Below are 19,506 nucleotides of genomic sequence, written 5' to 3'. Positions count from 1 at the left end.
ATTATTTCAGGAAGTCGCCTGATGTGATGTTTTGTCATCCTGTGCAGTTTATGCCCTGAGGCGTACATGTATGTGGTGTTATATTGCCAATGTTGTCCCCCTAAGTACAGTAATGGTGATCAGCATATGCCCAAGGTGGGCATGATGTGTTTATGATGTATGCCCTGCCACAAGTGTTTACCATGGTGCACTGCAGATTATGTTTATGCATAATGTGTTATGCTAAGTAAAATTCCTACCAGTGGCTACTGGGTTGTGCTAACTGACGTTTATGACAGTGGCCAAATTGGCATAGTGATTTATGTAATCCCTGTGAAGTCATGACGAGTGCCTGGTGGCACAGTGTAATACTTGTGATTGTGTTCTAATGTGTTTTCTTGGATATTACAAAGGGTATTTTTTATATAACCTCATATGGAGTTTCTTTTGTGTGCCTTGTGTGTCACTGCTTTGTGAGTGTGGTGTGCACACGCTTTACACATTGCCTCTGGGATAAGCCTGACTGCTCTGCTAAGCTACCAAGGGGGTGAGCAGGGGTTATCTTCAGTGTGTGACTCCCTTGCCATGACTAGAGTGGTAGGTTCTGCTTGGCTTAGGTGTATACCCTAGCCAACCAGAAACCCATTTTCTAACAATTAGTATATAATATTGTTCTACAACACTTTCTAGAGTAAGATGTTGACTACCACTGCAGACCCAACATAAGTATATTTTAGCAGGTATAGATTTAACATTCCTAACTCCACATCTCTACAACTAGACAATGTATATATCTTTAAGGTATATAGATGTGTAGTGTATAATATTGAATCTACACTTATCTATGTTTACTTCCTTCATGATATAGTGGCAGTGGCTATTCTGCACTGGATAACTTTTCAGTGCAATATTTTGTTGATCCGTTTAGTGTCATACATCCCTGAAATGCACCATGTATGATAAGCAACTCCACCATAAATCTTGCCAATGCATTGCTTGTGACTTTGCATATACTGTCAGAGGCGATATCACATAGGACACCAGTGTCAATATAAATGAAGCTGTTACGGTGGCTGGGACAGACAGCACTGCATGTGACCAAAGGCCAGGCCTCTTGTCCACCACAATCTACTAGCAATAGCATAGGGACAACTATAAAGAGCTGTGCTTTAAAGGGTGATGAGTAGTGAGTTTAACTTTCTAGCTTGCACACAGGACTCGCTGGGCATGGCCAAAGTCTACAGTCATTGAGTCCTCGGAGTCTGACACGAATTTACGAGCAGGACCAGCTAAAATCCAACACCCAGAGGGTTTAGGATGTAGATGTACTGAGTACTGAGTGCAGAATCACCTACTACATGGGTTATGGCCAAGTAGACTGTCGGCGTATACATTTTCACACTCAATTCCAGCCCACTGTAAGGCCATTCCCTAATTCAAAGTCTATTGACCATGGTCAAAAGTTGAGCCTAGTTGACTCTGAGACATAGGGACTTTAGGCCCTTTCATTGAAGACCTTGGTGAAGTAAATGGTGATGTGATATGTGACTCAATGTGTGATATGTATACCTTACAAGGATGCACTTAGTCAAGAAAGAGTGAACTTCAAATCCTAGAATTAAAATCTACAGGAAATCTTTCCTATTTAGGAAGAAGTCCCTCACCCACCCTGAGGTGACATGCTTCATCATTGAGTCCCTCCTCCCTCCATGATACCACTCCGATTCAATCAAAACACTCCTAAGAGATCCTTCTGTTACCCGTCGTTGCGTGAGGTAAGGAAGTTGTAGCCCGCAACACTGAATTGATTTTCATGGTGTGAGGAGGGACCGGGTGATGCAGCATGACCAAGTGCATCCTTGTGTGGTATACATAGTTGTGGAACTGATGCACACTTGGTCATAAATAATATTTTCCACTGACCCTCTTGTGGATGAAATTTGATGAATGATGACATTGGTGTGTAATTTACTATATCACCTGTGGCATCAAGTGTGGAGTCTTGAGCAATGCATTGGTGGGGAGTTGCAGTTGTATTGTTCTCCTTAATTGTAAATGTAAGTGTGTTTTAGGTTTCTTTCAAGGAAAACTGTGTGTGTGTGTGAGTGAGTGTTTTTTAAGTTTCTTCCAAGGAAATCATTTTGTGTGTGGGTGGAGTGTTTGTGTTTGTGTGCGCGAATAAATGCTGAACTCTCAGCTATATGCACTCTATACACAATTCCATTTTGGTATGCTTAACAGCCTTGCCCCCTTATTGACCAGTACTTGGAACAATCAGAGTTCAGAGCTCTGGACCTCCTTTAGGTGGTCATTTAGACCCTTACAGATGGTTCACTGGTCCATCATAGGGCAGGGCCATGTGCTTTTTCATGAAAAGAATGTACTTTTTTCACGAAAGATGGTTTTCGTGGACAGATATACCAGGATCAGGCTTGAATCAGAGTTTGAACTGAGGGTCAGGTAAAACAAATACAAAATTAAAAACTTGTTACAATTCCTACTTTATTAGCTATTTTAACAATAAATATATATATTTTTTTAAAGAGAAAAAGATCAAATAGAAAACTTGGGCTGCAGTGGTCTTATTTTTATGTATGCAGCAACCTGGAAAAAAAATCCCAAGAAGACAGGAAAGGAAGAAAAGACTAGATAAACAGACGTCAAGAAACCGAAGAGTGAGAAGAAGATAAATGCAAAAAGAACAAGCATTCGCATAGCCAATAGGTCTCACCTTTGGGACCTTATAAGTGTTTAGCCATGCAGCACACAAGCTGCGAGTTTACAAACATCAGAAAGTAGAGAGAGCAACCAGTCACATTTCGTGTAACAGCAGCAGGACCCGAATGGTTCCTTCCTAAAGGCACGTGCCCTGCATAATGCCCCAAAGCAGGATTAAGCAAGAGCATTTACAAACAAGCTGTGGTGGGTACAGAGGGGATATGGAAGGCAAAGGGTGCCAGCCAAGGTGGGAACCTTGAGCGGGAGGTGGCGACTATAACCATCCAGCAGGCCTTATGCAAATTGATGCACAAATGCATGCACTGAGGTGATGTGTAATCTTCAGAAGAAACAGGAGTCCAATGGCCATCGATTTACAAGATGGTTGGCTAATTTCAGGCCCATCTCCCTGCTCCCGGGACTCAGTAAAATTGCTGAAAAGTTGGTAAATCGTCATCTTTCCCACTTTTTGGAGTCCAATGGCCTGTTGCGTGATTCGCAAACTGGATTTCGGACAGGTCAGGGCACTGACACCGCCCTGCTGGCAGTCGTGGAAGAAGCTAGGAGTATTTTCGATTCAGGAGGGTCAGTGGCAGTGATCCTCCTGGACCTCAGTGCGGCTTTCGACACTGTTAACCATCAAGTGTTGATCCATCGGCTGTCAGAGTTGGGGGTTACAGGTGCGGCTTTGAAATGGCTTACGTCATTTCTTAGCGACCGGTCGTACCAGGTCTGGGAAGGCAGTGAACGGTCGACATCCATCCCCCTCCAGTGTGGTGTGCCACAGGGCTCATCTCTAAGCCCCACATTATTCAATGTGTATATGGCGCCCCTGGAGGATGTGGTGGCCCTTTTTGGTTTTAAAATCGTCAGCTATGCTGACGATACGCAGCTGTTGGTGGCTCTATCCCAGCTGACGGAAAATACAGATGCGCTGCATTCTTGCATGTCCAAAGTCTACACCTGGATGTGTGAATCAGCTCTAAAAGTGAACGGGTCAAAGACCGAAATAATGCTGCTAGGGCATAAAGGATCCTCCTTCCTCGCGACTGTTTGACCCAGTTGTCTAGGCGACCTCCCCAGTCCTAAAGAGGAGATTAAGAGTCTTGGGGTTTGTTTAGAGCAGGACCTCTCCTTTAGGACCCAGGCAAAACGAACAGCAGGAGTCTGCTTTGGGCTCCTCCGTGCAGCTCGGAAAGTTTTGCCCCTTCTTCCGTTGACATCGAAGAAGCTGCTTATTCAGCGACCTGCATCCTGCCCTGCCATCTGTGCCAGTGACCCGCATTGTGCCCTGCATCCTGCCCTGCCTTCCGTGCCAGCGACCCGCATTGTGCCCTACCATAGTGCCTGGTATCGTTGCCTGCATTAACATCTATTGTGCCAGCTGATTGTGCCTGCCTGCGACCGTATTTTATATTGTGCCAGCTGATTGTGCCTGCGATTGTCTGACTTGTGCCCACGACCTCCCAGCATTGTTGCTGTGCCTTAGCCCGTCCACGCCGCCGCTGCTCCCCTGCAGCCCCACCCCCGCTCCCTCCAGCTCCTACTGACTATCCTACCCCGCCCCCGCCTCCCAGCTGACCCTCCCTCGCCCCCGCCCCCTCCACTATCCATTTATGACAGATGCCTTTGCGCGCAGCGTTCACGCGCAGCGGTCGCGCTGAAGGTGCGCCAAAGGTAAGCCCGTCTATGCCCGTCCTCGGCTGTCCCGTGTCCAGCGCCAGACCCCCTGGTCCTCGCAATACCCTCTCCACTTGCATAACGTATGACGCCGCCACCCTCTTAGCTCTTAACCCCGAAAGCACCCCACAATGCTGCATAGCTACCCCGGGACACACCCACGGACCATTCGCCTGCCACACCTGCAAGTTCGCCTGCATCAGGAACCACACCAATCCCTCCTCCTCCAAACACAGCTCCGACTCAAACCACCTGAAGTGCATCCTGATGAACACCCGCTCGGTCCACAAACACGCCACTGAACTCTGGGACCTACTCGACACCACATCGCCGGACGTCGCCTTCCTCACAGAAACTTGGATGAACGCCTCATCAGCGCCCGACATCGCCATAGCCATCCCGGACAATTACAAAATCATCCGAAAAGACCGCACCAACCAAACAGGAGGAGGCATCGCCATCGTCCATAAGAACACCATCCGAATCACGACTAGCTCCGACGATAACCTCGCGACCGCTGAACACCTTCACTTCCAGATCCACACCGACCCCAGGACTACACTTAGAGGCACCCTCATCTACAGACCACCAGGAACCCGCACACAATTCATCGAAGACATCACTGACTTCATCAGCCCACATGCCCTCACCTCCGAGAACTACATTCTCCTGGGAGACCTCAACTTCCACCTGGAAAAGAATAACGACAGCAACACCACCACCCTTCTGGACAACTGGCCAATCTCGGACTCAAACAACTTGTTGACACCCCCACCCAGCCGGACACATGCTCGACCCTATCTTCTCTTCCAGCAAACACATCTCCTTCGATCACACCACAGCTCTCCATTGGACGGACCACAGCTGCGTTCATTTCAGCTACAAAAAGACCACGACCCACATCCCACCACAACCTATTCCTCGTAGAAACTGGAACAAAATCACCACCGACCAACTCTTCACATCGCTTAACCAAAACCCCTCGCCATACCATCGGACCCAAACCAAGCTGCCACCAAACGCACACAATGGATCACCCACAGCGCTGACGAATTAGCACCCTTGAAAAACCACCAGATCAAACAAGATAACAAAAAGGCCCCCTGGTTCAATGATGACCTTAAGAAATCCAAGAAGCTATGTCGTACCCTCGAGAAAACCTGGAGAAAAACCCCAACCACTAACAACCTGACCACCTTCAAGGACGCCATCCGCAAACACCACCAATTGATCCGATCCACCAAGAAATCAGCATTCAAGGATCGACTCGACAACAACGCCCACAACAGCAAGGAACTATTCAACATCGTCAAAGAATTTACCAACCCCTCCGCCGGCACCAACAACATCACTCCCTCCCAAGACCTCTGCGACTCTTTATCCTTTTTTTTCCACAACAAAATCGCCGACATTCACAACAGCTTTGAAAACTTGTCCGAAGAACAACCCACTCCAACCACCTTAGAACCAAAACAGCCCTCTCACAACCTTTGCGCCTGGAACGCAATCACTACTGAAGACACCATCCGTCGGATGAACTCCATCCATTCAGGCTCACCAAATGACCCATGCCCCCACCACATCTTCAACAAAGCAGACTCCATCATCGCACCCCATCTCCGCGATGTCATCAACTGCTCCTTCAACTCCGCAAGCTTCCCAGAAAGCTGGAAACATGCCGAACTCAGCGCCCTTCTGAAGAAACCCACAGCGGACCCCTCTGAACTAAAGAACTACCGCCCGATCTCGCTCCTCCCCTTCCCTGCCAAAGTCATCGAGAAAGCGGTGAATAGTCAGCTCGCCGCCTTCCTTGAATCCAACAATTCACTCGACCCCTCACAGTCCGGCTTTCGAGCCAAACACAGCATCGAAACCGCCCTCATCGCTGCTACAGACGACATCCGAACGCTACTGGACAACGGAAAACAGTTGCCCTCATCCTACTTGACCTCTCCGCCGCCTTCGACACAGTCTGTCATAACACCCTCATACAACGCCTCAGCAATGTCGGAATTCAAGGAAAAGCGTTGGACTGGATCATCTCGTTCCTCGCAGGAAGAACCCAGAGAGTCCGACTCCCCCCATTCAAATCAGAGGCAACCGAAGTCATCTGCGGCGTACCACAAGGATCATCACTCAGTCCCACCCTCTTCAACGTGTACATGAGTCCCCTCGCAACCATCGCGCGACAACACAACCTCAACATCATCTCCTACGCTGACGACACCCAACTAATCCTCTCCCTCACCAAAGACCCCAACACCGCCAAAACCAATCTACACGAAGGAATGAAAGAAGTATCCATATGGATGAAGAACAGCCGTTTAAAACTAAACTCGGACAAAACGGAAGTCCTCATCTTAGGATCGTCCCCCTCTGCATGGGACGACTCATGGTGGCCACCAGCACTGGGCACAGCACCCATATCTACAGATCACGCACGGAACCTGGGCGTCATCCTAGACTCCTCCCTCTCGATGACCAAAAAGTCAACGCCGTTTCATCATCATGCTTCAACATCCTACGCATGCTCAAAAAAATCTTCCGCTGGATCCCCACCAAAACAAGAAAGACAGTCACCCACGCACTAGTCGCTAGCCGACTAGATTATGGAAACACCATTTACGCCGGAACCACAGCCAAACTACAGAAAAAACTCCAACGCATCCACAACGCCTCAACCAGACTCATACTGGACATCCCCCGTCAAGCTCACATTTCCGGTCACCTGAAAGATCTCCACTGGCTTCCCGTCAACAAGAGAATAACGTTCCGTCTCCTCACCTACGCACACAAGGCCCTCTACAACCTCGGACCCGAATGCCTCAACAAACGACTGTCCTTCTACACACCCACCCGCCAACTTCGTTCATCCAATCAAGCCCTCGCCGCGATTCCGCGCATCAATAGAGTCACCATGAGAGGAAGATCCTTCTCCTACTTAGCGGCCAAAACCTGGAACTGTCTCCCCACTCACCTCCGCCTTACACAGAACCACCTCTCCTTCAGAAAACAGCTTAAAACCTGGCTATGCGATAAATAATGCACCCTCCCTCCCCCAAGCACCTTAAGACCCTCTGGGTGAGTAGTGCGCTATAAAAATTACTGAACTTGAACTTGAACTTAGATTACTGTAACGCCATCTTCCTGGGCTCCCCTGAAGCAACGCTAAATAAACTTCAGCAAATCCAAAATGCGGCTGCAAGGCTTCTTACGAGCTCGCCTAGGATGCAGTCAGCCAAACCCGCATTGAAGGCGCTGCATTGGCTCCGGGTGCGGGAAAGGATTAAATTTAAGTCGCTTTGTATAGCGCACAAAACACGTCAGGATAAGGGGCCTCCCATTCTGAGGAATTTAGTTGTGCCCTATAAGTCTAACAGAGCTTTGAGCTCTGATCAACAGTATTTGTTGCAAATTCCTAGAGTCAGAAGGGCACGCACGGGTGAGAAAAGGTTCTCTGTTAATACTGCCACTCTCTGGAATGCGCTTCCTCTGAATTTGCGTTCAGAGCCGTGTATTGTTAGGTTTCGTAAACTTTTGAAAACCCATCTCTCCCCTATCTGATGCCGCTGTATCTGCCTGTCTGCCATTTGCTTCCTTTCTGGACAAGGGCTGGGATGCCCAAGGGTAGCTATGCGCTATATAAAATTCAAATAAATAAAAAAAAATTCAAATAAATAAATCTAAATGAGTCCTCGTTTTGCAATATCAAATTAATGTGCGACCAATGCATCTAGATCTACGTTACTGTTGGTAGTAAAGCTTCCATGTAAAAACATATAAAGGTGGGTGGGCGTAGTTCGCATAGCCGCACTCCGCGGAGCTACGCGAAGTTGCACTTGCACTCCGCGAACTACTCGTTTGCGAGCTGATTTTCGTCTTCGGGAGCGCGGTGCGCGTGTTTGGGGCGCTGCCTGCATGCTCGGGATGTGTAGCGCACGAAGTTACCCATGAGGGTTGTCCCCCCCCGCTCGCGTCCCCTTATTTCCGGTTCCGGGTCACTACTAACATGTTCGCGAGTTATTCTGTGCCAGATTGCAGTTTCTGCGTGTTCGGCAACTCGATCTTACCGACAAGCATCCTCGCGCGTCCTAATGACGTTATCGCGCATCCAAATGACGTTATCGCGTTCGCACAGTCACGCGGGATTGTGCGGGAGGGTTTACAAACATCGTGGCACACGCGACCGGGAAAAAGCGAATGCATGGTAAGGTAAGACATTGCCGCGCACGCGAAAATGCTATTGAGTGCGCGAAAACTATTGCCGCGCACGCGAAAATGCTATTGAGCGCTCGAGAACTACGCTACGCAGCAGATTGCGGAGTATTCGACAACTACGCATTCTCCGCGGAGCGCGGAGTTGCCAAAACTCCGCAAACTCCGCGATCGGAGCGTAGTTCTTCGCCCAGGGCTAGTTCTAATGGAACAAATTATGTTGCCCAGCGATCTAGTAAGAAGCCTTTCAAATAAATTACAAAACGAATCATGGCAGGTGGCTTTCAATGTAAAGGGTGGGGGAAGGAATAAAATGGTAACAATCTACAAACATGTAATTTGTCATTGCAATCTCGGTGAACCATTTGACAGCCCATAAAAACGCAAAAAAGTATAGAAAAAAGATGTTCCTAGAATTTTTTGTCAAGCATCAAGTCTTCACTTGATAGCAAGAAGAAAGGCTTACCCCAAGGGGAGGTAGATGGATAGCAATTCAGATACAGAATAACACTGTATTGTCAAATGTATGGCTCCACTAGAGACTGGGGACTTAATTTAGAGGACAGTAAGGAAAAAACCCTTAAAATAATTCCATGACTCTGACCATGTATGTGATTTGCTTCCTCTACATCCAACCCCCTCCCCCACATACAAACCCCCACTCCGACTGTGCTGCTACGAATGCGCCCGCGGGCACACCACAGACCAAAGCTGTGGCCCCTGGGGAAATGTTTGTGAGTACCCATGAAACAGACAGTGTCTAAAACAGGCCTTTGTCTGTGTGTGTTGTTATATTAATAGTGCAGTTATAATGGAGCTTCAGTAATGCCAATTATTTTACAGTGGTATTTTAGTGAATTAACGCCCATGATGTAATGTAATGTAATGGACATTTCTACCGCGCTACTTCCACTCCAAGGAGTATCTTGGCGCATTACACAACTCAGATGGAGAGTTGGAAAGGAAAAAGATGTCCTAATCTCTTCACACACATTACACCAGGGTCCGGCACACGGCATCAGGCAGAGAGAAGATCCAGGTTTTCAATGCCTTCCTGAAGGAGGCTTCTTGAGAAAAAGACCGCAGGGAGAGGGGGAGTTTATTCCAGGCCTTAGTTCCCAAAACGATCGTCTCCCATTAAATTATATCAAGTTTAACTTGTCGAGATTTATCATGGGAGTGTAGTGTTAGTTGCCAAACTTGTAATTTGGAATCAGCTGGGCAACTTGAGGGCGTTAGACTCAGTTAGGAGTTTTTGCCAAAAGTCCTCCTGTTGCATTGCAGATACACTCTCAATTAACAAATAAACCCAAAGGCAGGGATTGGTTTCTGAATAAGAAAAAAGAAATGCCATGATGAGCAGAGAGTTTCTGCCTGCACATCAGAGGCTTTTCTCCTGTTCAAAGTCAAAGTCATGTAGTCTTCTATAGCGCAACACATCACCGTTAGGTCTCAGGGTGCTTGCAGACGCAGGAAGGCTCATCAGGTCGCTATTAGTCGGGAAATAGCCAACTACAATGTCTTGCATGCCAGTCAGAAACAGGAAAAGTTGCCTTCAAAAGGCCCACCCAGAATTGGACCTGGATGTTTTCTGATGCTGAGAAGATGGCGTTCCTGTGGCAGATTGGCCACCGTCTAAGGGGGCTCTACAATGGAGTTAAATAAGGCTCTGCCATTGAAAATCCATAATTTGATCCAACTCTAGATGAGGTGGTGGAACTGTGAGATGAGCAGTACCGGAAAGGCTGATCTTTGGCCATCCTTTGGCAGCTTCCCAACTGATGCCCTTCATTGCAAATCCTTTCACGAAGGATGGTGCAGTGGAGGATAATGATAGCATGCAACCATAATTGGTATATTTCCTTTCATATATGATTTATGAGGGCACTATTACACTCCCACCAATGTTAAATACATCTTAAACTAAGATTGGAGAGAAACTACATCTGCCTGTCCCTCAAGCAGACTCGAAGCAAAGACTGAGACAAACGAAGAGGGTATCATGACTAGGCACTCTGGATTTTGAGCTAGGTTCATGTATATCTTTGTGAAATCTCTCCCAGCTAAAACTGTGTTTTAATGGAGATCTTGACATTTCCACAATCATAAATTACACCTGTTGGAGTTTTGGGGTGCTTAGAAGTGCGATGAATGACTCACCTGAATCATCTTCATAGGATCTGGGCGTCGATTGGGCTTCTTGGAGATGAATCCACCCACCCCTGCATAGCGGACTTCCAATGCTGGATGAATCTGTCTGGTCTCCTCCAGCATGTTCAGGAAGCGCTCGTTCACCAGCACATTCTAGAATGATGCGAGATAGGAGAGGTCAGGGTTGATGGCTCAGGGTCCGGAGCAGGCTGGGGTCACTTTATGCCTGTATCATACAATATATTATTGTTTTAATCATTTATTTTTGGTACAGTGTGATTACAAGGCAATGTTCCCACTCTATCCCCGGGTTTGGACTACGATCAATGAAACTCGGGTAAGGAAGGGGGGATTTGAGCCCTCGCTATTTCAGTTTCTTTTGCATTTTTTTTATCACTGGCACATTTGGTAATTTTGAAATGCATCTCATCACACGGGTTGTTGTGTCTAGGTATGTGTCGGGGTGAGCACAGAGTAACAGTTGATCTCAGTTTGTTGTGCAAATACATTATTGGTAAATGTTATAGGGGTGAATCCAGTTGAGGGGTGTAGACCATAATTATCAGTTTGTTTGTTTAATGATTGTAGGTATGCCATTTGAAGCGTCTACTAAGGGCAATTATGACCACATCCACCCTCCCTAACATACAGTGATTAACTAGGAGGGAGTGTTACAAAGGTTAAGGGATCTGTATCCTGAGGAAGGCCTTTTGACCCTGTTGGGCAATAGTGAAAGGCTGAAACATGTCGACCCAGCAGACAGGGTAATGGAGTTGGTGGTTCTCACATATATCCAATTAGAATGAGTTCTTAATCCTGCCAGGAATTATCCATAATAAACATTTACATGGGTACCCACTTCGACAGTTTAATCTTATTTGTTCTCTGCACTTGGGATTCCATGTTTGAAATAATTCTGTTTCATAATCCTTTTGCAAAAATAATATAATTCCACCCTGTGCATTGGCTTGCCCCAGGGTGTGAACCATAAACAATAAAAGGAGTATACCTTGTGTAAAGAAACAAGATACGAAGAGGGTAACCAAAAGGAAAAGGTATTCCTTTTGAAGAAGGGTGTGCCAGTGGCCTTATGATGAAGCGCGCCACAATCTAGTGGGTGAGGGCAATTTTTAAAAACCCATAGGGTTTTCCCAAATTGACTCGATTGTTTGTTGATCAATTTGGGTAGGTATGGCCAGGAACTACGTTAGCTAGTTTTTTTGTTTTTCTCTCTTTTCTGGTTCTCTACCTTTTCTATTTTTAGTTTCATTTCGTTTTATGTTTGTGACCTTCTCGTTGTGTGAGTAATATAGATCTCTCGGGAGAACGAAGGAAGGCGTAATCTCTTGTACCTTCGGGTTGTGAGTATTATAGTCACTGCAAGTGTATTACAGTCGCTAGTCAAGAGCAGCCAGCAGCTGAATACAATTCGGTGACTAGTCAATTGTAGCCAGGGATCACCGATAAATGGAATGGTAAAATTGGCCAAGAGAAGAATGGACAGGATCACTGCTAAATGCATCATGGTGTCAGACCAAGATCAGCCAAAGGTCCCTGAATGTGGAATAAGGTGATTGCTTAAAGAACAAGCATGGGTATCTAAGTATGGAGCACCGAAAAGGTCAAGAGCGGTAAAGAGTTACAGCCAATTGAACAGGTCACCCAGTAGGCCTGACATTAAAGGTAGATAAGGGACCCAGAGGAATTTATGGCAGGCTGGTGCTTCTGAATGGGCATCATGACTGGGACAGGGAAGAGCTGTATCAGTATTCACTAGAAAATATATGGGGCAGTTGACTGCACAGAGGAGACCTGGGACTGGTAATTGCACTAAACACACCTGTGACAAGTCAGTGCTTATGGTAAACATTAAAGTGACTGCTAGGTGAACAGATGAGATTGGGAGCTGGTATGTTAAGAGAGGGGGACAGGTCTGTGTCTAAAGCAAGGGTCTCCAACATTTTCTATGGTGAGAGCTACTTCAGATCAGGGAAAATCATTGTGAGCTAATGAAGGTAAAACAACTTGCGCATTGTTACCAGACACCCCCACACTCAGCTTTATTGTCTTTAAGTTAAATGTATATAGAGCCAGATACCAAGGTTTGAACAACATACTAGGACTATCGACACTATAAAAGGGCTGATAGGCATGTCAGTGAGAGCGCAGTCTTCCATTTTATTCTTCTTCCATTTAAAAGCATTCAGAAACATCCTTTTGTTCACAGCTTCAATACCGATCTGACAAGGATTTTTATTTAAGAGTTAAATACCTCAGTGCGTGATTTGTTGTTCACCTCTGTGACCCAGTCTCAGCCTGGGTCATAAATCAAACAGCACTGCTCATTATCAGGCCCTGCTATCAGCAGCCTGATGATAATAATGTAAAATCAACACAGCCTCCCCTTAACTTTAAAAGGAAAATATGACCTTGTGCTTATTTAAAAATAAACTCAAGGCTGTGAGCTACTCTGAAGGTGTCTGGGAGCAACTGGTAGCTTGCAATTAACTGGTTGGAGACTCCTAAAGGGAATCTGAGACTAGTGAGTGTACAGATGCCACCAAGGACACTTCAGGGGATAAAGAAAAGCTGGGACTGGTCAATGCATAGAGGAACCCTGGGACACATCAGTGCATTAAGGAGATCTAGGAAGGCCGGTGCATAACTGAGATCTAGGACTTGGGGGAAAGCAAACCGAAGATGGACGACTGTTAAGGTGCTCCCCTTCGGAGCTCCCGGGTTAGGGATCGCCATATAGCATAAATCCCCCAGCAAAAAATCACTCCAGCGAGCGTCAGCATAGGTCTAAACCTCTAAAGAAACTGGAAACTTTTAAAGAAACTAAAAAATGAACCTTGCAGATGGAAAAGGTGAAGCTCGATACTACGGGCAGTGAATCTCACCAGAGGGTACAGGGTCGAGAGAGCACCAGGAAGGTATTTTGCATTTGGTGCCCCCACTCACGCCAACTGGTCCGGACCCACTCCAGTGGCTCATTCCCTGACTGCAGGAGAAAACCTGGGCCAGCTGCAGGAGCCCACAGACGTCGCCCCTTTTTGCCACTCAAGCGTGTGGCTTGCGGGACCTGGGGACGGGAAGAAGGAGGCAGCTATGTTTCGTTTCAGGTGAGCCCACCACTTACCCCGCTCTCTACTGACCAGCTGCTCACTCTACTTGACCGGTCTGGCTCCAGCTGCGGGCGAGCAGGAAATAGTCTGTGGTGGCCTCAGTTCCATGGGACCAGCCTCCTGAGTCCCCACTGGTGTCTGGCTTGTCTGCTCTTGAGACAGGGAGGAGAAGGAACCCATATATCCCCCAGGAGCCCACGGCTGCACTCTTCTCCCGAGTGACTCTCTTGACCCGACCCTAATGCTGCTAGGTTAATCTGCGGATGACTGGGGTTCGGAATTTGGTGGCTGCAGTACCTAGAAACTGCTCTTTTCATTCCCCCATGGGTGTGTGACTTGTTGGCCCCGGGAGCAAGGAGAAGGAGGCGGCCATGGCGGTCTATGGTGAGCATGGCATCCCACCTGGTTCCCGGCTACTTGGTGGCTCAAATCACTCGCTCACCCCAGCGCTGCAGCCGTAATAGAAGGCTAGCATGGAAGAGACACCAGTAGATGCAAATATTGAGGAAATTACCCCAACAACCCCCCGCCGGTGTGTGACTCGCTGGTCCAGGGGACAGAGAGGGAGGAAGTGGTCATATCTCTCCATGCATGCAACAGAGCAGAGGGCAGAGGCTGATAGAATCCGCACCCAACACATGAATGGTGTCCCCTTGTTTGATTATAAGTGCACGAAACCAGGGAGTACTTCCCTCTATACTCCCCACAATATAGGAACTAGTCCTACAACCTTAATACTTCAACAACGGTTTCAGCACTCTATACAAAATTAACAGTGGTTCTTGTCACAATCCACAGTCAATAAATTTCACTAATTTTGCACATAAGGAAAAAAGTATCCAAATTCAACAGATGTTTTTCTTGTTCCAATGTTCTCTTTATTTATCGCAAACAGATTCTTCTTTCACAAATTGATTCATCATAGCCAACGCGTGTCGTCTCTTTGAGAGACTTCTTCAGGGCTCTCAGTGTATGGCATATAGTATATTCATCAAGCAAAATGCAGTATTTCAGAGGCAGTGTGAAATAAGTACTCTGTACAGTGTTCAAACAATCATGAAACGGCCTAGTAACCGCACGCAGTCCGATCAGTGTATCCATATCAACTGGTGATACGGATACACTGTAACTAATACTTTATTCACACTGCCTCTGAAATACTGTCTTTTGCTTGAAGAATATACTATATGCCATACATTGAGAGCCCTGAAGAAGTCTCTGAAAGAGACTAAACAAGTTGGCCATGATGAATCAATTTGTGAAAGAAGAATCTGTTCGCGATAAATAAAGAGAACATTGGAACAAGAAAAACATCTGTTGAATTTGGATACTTTTTTCCTTATGTACAAAATTAGTTAAATTTATTGACTATGGATTGTGACAAGAAACACTGTTAATTTTGTATAGAGTACTGAAACTGTTGTTGAAATATCTCTCCATGATCGAGGCTACCGGGTGCAGTGCCTCCCATCTGCCAACTGCACTAGAAGACGTTTTCCCGGTGCAGGCCAGAAGTTGGCCTGTGGAGAATATTGACTGTTGTCTTAGGGAACATTCTTGACGAAGGGGAACTAAACATACTGATACTATCTTCTTCATGTCAGCTGAGTCCTATTGCAGCCCTTTTGGTGCGATCTGGTCGTGCCCCTTTACCTGTACACATACGCTGATGTACAACTTGGGCAGTGGGGCAGATTGATGTCAGACTCTCCTGGAACAAAAATCATACCCTGACACTACAGCATTTCTTCATCAACTTGTCAGGTATACACCTAAGCTACCTCGAACTGAGCAGCTCAGCACACCCAAGACAGCGGTTACTGTTTATCGCATACCCCTTGTGTGCATTGCTGCTATGTCTCTGTGCTTACTCCCTGAAACTGTATTTGCCTCATATGTAATTCACATAACTGTTATTTTTATCAGCTATATATACCGTTGCTGTGTATTTGTCCTGATTCCTTGCAGTTGTATGTACCCCTTATGTGATTCACGTAACCGCTTTCCTGCAAATTATGTATAGTGCTTGTGTTTACATCATGTAACTGGATCCACTCCATATGTAACTCACGCAATGCTACTCTCTATTGTACACGTCTTATGTTTACTGTCGCTATCTACCCATGTAATGGCATTTACCCAATATGCAACTAATGTAACTGCTACTCTACCAACTATGTAAAGCGCTCTGATACCGTCGGGTCGAGTTATACAAAACTCTATAAATAAATAAATAAACAAACACAGTGCACAGAGGCTGCACTGTGCTGGTCAACAAAGAGAAGAGTTTGGGCAATGTACGACAAAGAGAGGAGACTTGTTATCGGTCGTTAAGAAAGAAGATCTGGGATGGGTCAGTGTACAATGAGAACTAAGACTTGGGAAACATTGTTGCACGGAGGCTGCACTTTGCTGGCCACTAAAGAGAAGCGACCAGGCAGTGGAAGGTGAAGACAGTAGACCAGGGTAGGGTCATCTAAGAGAGGAAACAAGGGATTAAACAGTGGATTAATAAAAACCAGAGTTGTTCAATCTGGAAAGGAGACTGGTTGGTGACAGGAGTCCATTGACTGGTTACAGTGCAAACTATCTCTGTCCATGAACAGTGCACACAAAGCATTTACCAGGAGTCTGGACAGAAAGAAAGAAGGTTGCCCACCAGAAGTTGCAAGACAGAACACAGGTCATTCGACACATTCATGGTTTGCATAGTAAAAAGACCAGTCAGCATAGGAGCCAGGCTGGTGACTGCAAACAGGACAACCGGTCACTATTCAGTACAGAAGACCACCTCTGAAAACACAAGACTTGGCCCCGTCAGTGCAAGAGTTTCAAATGATGTCTGCATACACACTTCCTACACAAGAATGCCTGATTGATTTTTACAATCACATCACTGGCAAATTCGCTCACTTTCCATCAAAATAACCTTTTCGATGGTAGGTTGTACTACAGACACAACTACTAGCACCAAGTACAAAACAGCCCTTTGTATGGATATACATCGAAAATGCCATTTACACACCCAAATATCCTAATAGCTGGTTCCACCATAAAACATATTGTAATATCCCCACCTTTAGCCCACTACATCAAGCAAACTAAAAAGTCATTCCCATGAATGTACTCAGAAAATATTCCCATTGTACAAGCTCCCCCCAAAACAGTCTTGTGTGTGGAGACATGTCCATGATTTACGCACTGGATCCCTTAAGTTCTTCTACCTAGTTTCATTCCAGAACTCCTGCTGCTCACACACCCCCTGTGGCTATGTACCCTTAGGTGCAGTATCATTTAGTTGCCCAGTCTGGAGGCTTCCAGTGGTAGGCATGTGCCTAATTTTACTCAAGCTGTGTTTTTGCAAATCTAGAGTGTGTACAAATATGCTTATGTCTTCCATCTTACTGAAATGTCAAGCTCCTCCAATTTAGACTCAGTGTTCTTTTTGACCGCGGTCAACAGCATCATCGCCCCTTCCACCGTCAAAGGATTCCGGGAGAGCTGCAACGACACAAAGTTACAAGATGAATTTCAAACATTTTATGCATTCCAAGGCTGAGAAAATTAAATAGATTTACTTCTTCTGAAGTTCCCTGCAAGTGACATGTGTTGCCTAACAACTCACAATCAACAAAGTGAGTCAAGTGTGTTGGCTTATTTCATCAAGTATAAAATGTGGTCATGGAAGAGAATGAAAGCACTGTCTGCGTAGTCCTCAAGTAAAAAGTAAGTTTCCCCCAGAAAGGGTGCACAATAATTGATGATATAAGACGTGAGGTGTTATTAGGTCATCAATTTAGAAGAAAGAAGAGCTTCTGGTGGTCCATATAGTCCGACTCTCTTCAACTCCTTGTCCCTTAAAGACACCATTTGTGGCGTGCACCGGGCATCAGGGTTTTCTCTCCTACCACCTCTCTCATTTGATCCAAAGCTGTAGGGAAACAGCCTCATTTCTATGGCATATCATTCTCGCTATGCCATAGAAAGGCATGTGTTTGGAATTCTGTCCCATTAAACAGACTTCACAGGGCCCATAGCATTCCTGTACAGTGTTATGCAGGGGAATATAAGGTACTACAGCAGAGCCAAGCTCTGGATTACTTCCAGTGACTCTTACAACCAGAAACTATGTGATCTGCAATTAGTATACCCAAGAGGCTGCCATTCATACAAAAAGTGTTTTCGCTGGTGGGTTCAGCATTGTGGACTTCATTTTCTGCATTATCGGGGTAATACCCCGATAGTGCAGAACAAAACCAGGGGCATCGGTAACTCAAGTTTGAAGCACTTTGGTGCTAAGTCACAAAGGATCTCCCACTCTTGGTGAAGTCTGCTCAGTCGTAGGGGAGTATGCGCACTCGGGGCAGGGGCGTAACACAGGCCCCTGCAGCCCCCGCGGTGCGAGGGGGGCCCTCACCCTCCAGGGGGCCCCATCAGCACCGCACTTCTGCATGGGACCTCTAGATTGAGTCCGGAGGGGCCCCATTCACGTACCCTGGAGGGGGGCCCCCAAAGGTTCGTTACGCCACTGCGGTGGAATCTCCACAATAAGAATTCTCATTGCAGAGACTGCCCTCGGTGCAGAGACTCCCCACAACTGTGGGGCATCTGCCACAAGTGTGGAGGTATTTTGTGAATCAGGCCCACAATGTGGAAATCGGTGTCCGTGATTTCTGCATGTCATGGTTTTGCCACGGATTTCAACCTGTTAATACAGCATGCAGTATCGCCACACACAGTAATAGCACATAATAAAACGGTCCTCGTAAAACCATTTTAGGCAGAAGCTTAGATTTCATATAGAAAGAAGGGGTTACATGCAATAATGGCCTATGTAGGTAGTATCCAGTGGTTTAGAGCAAAATGATGGGGTCACCCTGCAGAATGTGAAAAGCAACACCAATGTCTCACAGATATTCATCGGCCTTGTACTGAATGGAGGAACCTTGAAAGTTTGCCCGTTGTGCCACAGGAGCTGCTGTGACCTGTTTTACACCCCTGATAGTATCTGTCTATGGGTAACCTGGACATCGTTCTACACGAGCTAACAGATGTGCGTTTCTTTGCTCCCCTCTCACCTCCCATCCCCGCACTCCCGTCCCCGGCATCAGACAGAGGTCAGGCAGCCAGGCAGACCTTCAGAATGCGCAGCGTGTCGTTCACCTCCAGGCCCCTGCACAGCCGACCGGCCCCTTCGTTGTTGATGCGGTTGTTGCTGATATCCAGGTGAAGCAGGGTGCTGTTGTGCTTGAGCGCCTCACCCAGGGCAAGGGCCCCTTCATTTCCGAATCCATTGAAAGCCAGGTTCAGGAACCTCAGCATCATGTTTACCTGCGGGGGAGAGACAGAAGACTGATTAGTCCGAGTTATGCGTCTGGGGTGCAGGGACGGCCTCTGCTGTTGCAGCAGGCAAATACGAATAAATAAAATAGCATTCAATTTCATGTTGTTTATTTGCCAATGCATCGGCTCACGCTGTGTACAGCGCAAGGGTGGGGGCGGGGCGGAACCTTGCAAATGCAGGATTACAGCACTGGTCTACAGTGCTCATGACAGATTTGCCAGCTGTCTACAGCCGTCTTTTCCGGCATGCGCAGTGTAGACCCAGCAATCCAAAGACTGTGAAACAGGCTGG

General features: G+C 46.6%; 1 protein-coding gene across 1 annotated transcript in view; it reads right to left on the bottom strand.

Moving 5' to 3' along the window:
* The window catches only part of LRRC74A (leucine rich repeat containing 74A), a 173,124-nt gene that overhangs the window by 89,996 nt on the left and 63,622 nt on the right, over positions 1 to 19,506 (bottom strand). Inside the window, exons 8-10 of the mRNA XM_086936619.1 lie at positions 19,008 to 19,202; positions 17,277 to 17,372; positions 10,753 to 10,896 (exon numbers count right to left, since the gene is read on the bottom strand). Coding sequence (XP_086792745.1) covers positions 10,753 to 10,896; positions 17,277 to 17,372; positions 19,008 to 19,202 — 435 coding nt within the window. The remainder of the gene's footprint in view (positions 1 to 10,752; positions 10,897 to 17,276; positions 17,373 to 19,007; positions 19,203 to 19,506) is intronic.

This window comes from Lissotriton vulgaris, chromosome 9 (genome assembly GCF_964263255.1).
Source record: "Lissotriton vulgaris chromosome 9, aLisVul1.2, whole genome shotgun sequence".
NCBI lineage: Eukaryota > Metazoa > Chordata > Amphibia > Caudata > Salamandridae > Lissotriton > Lissotriton vulgaris.
Note: the sequence above shows the minus strand (reverse complement) of the source record. Positions and strands in the feature narration are given on the sequence as shown.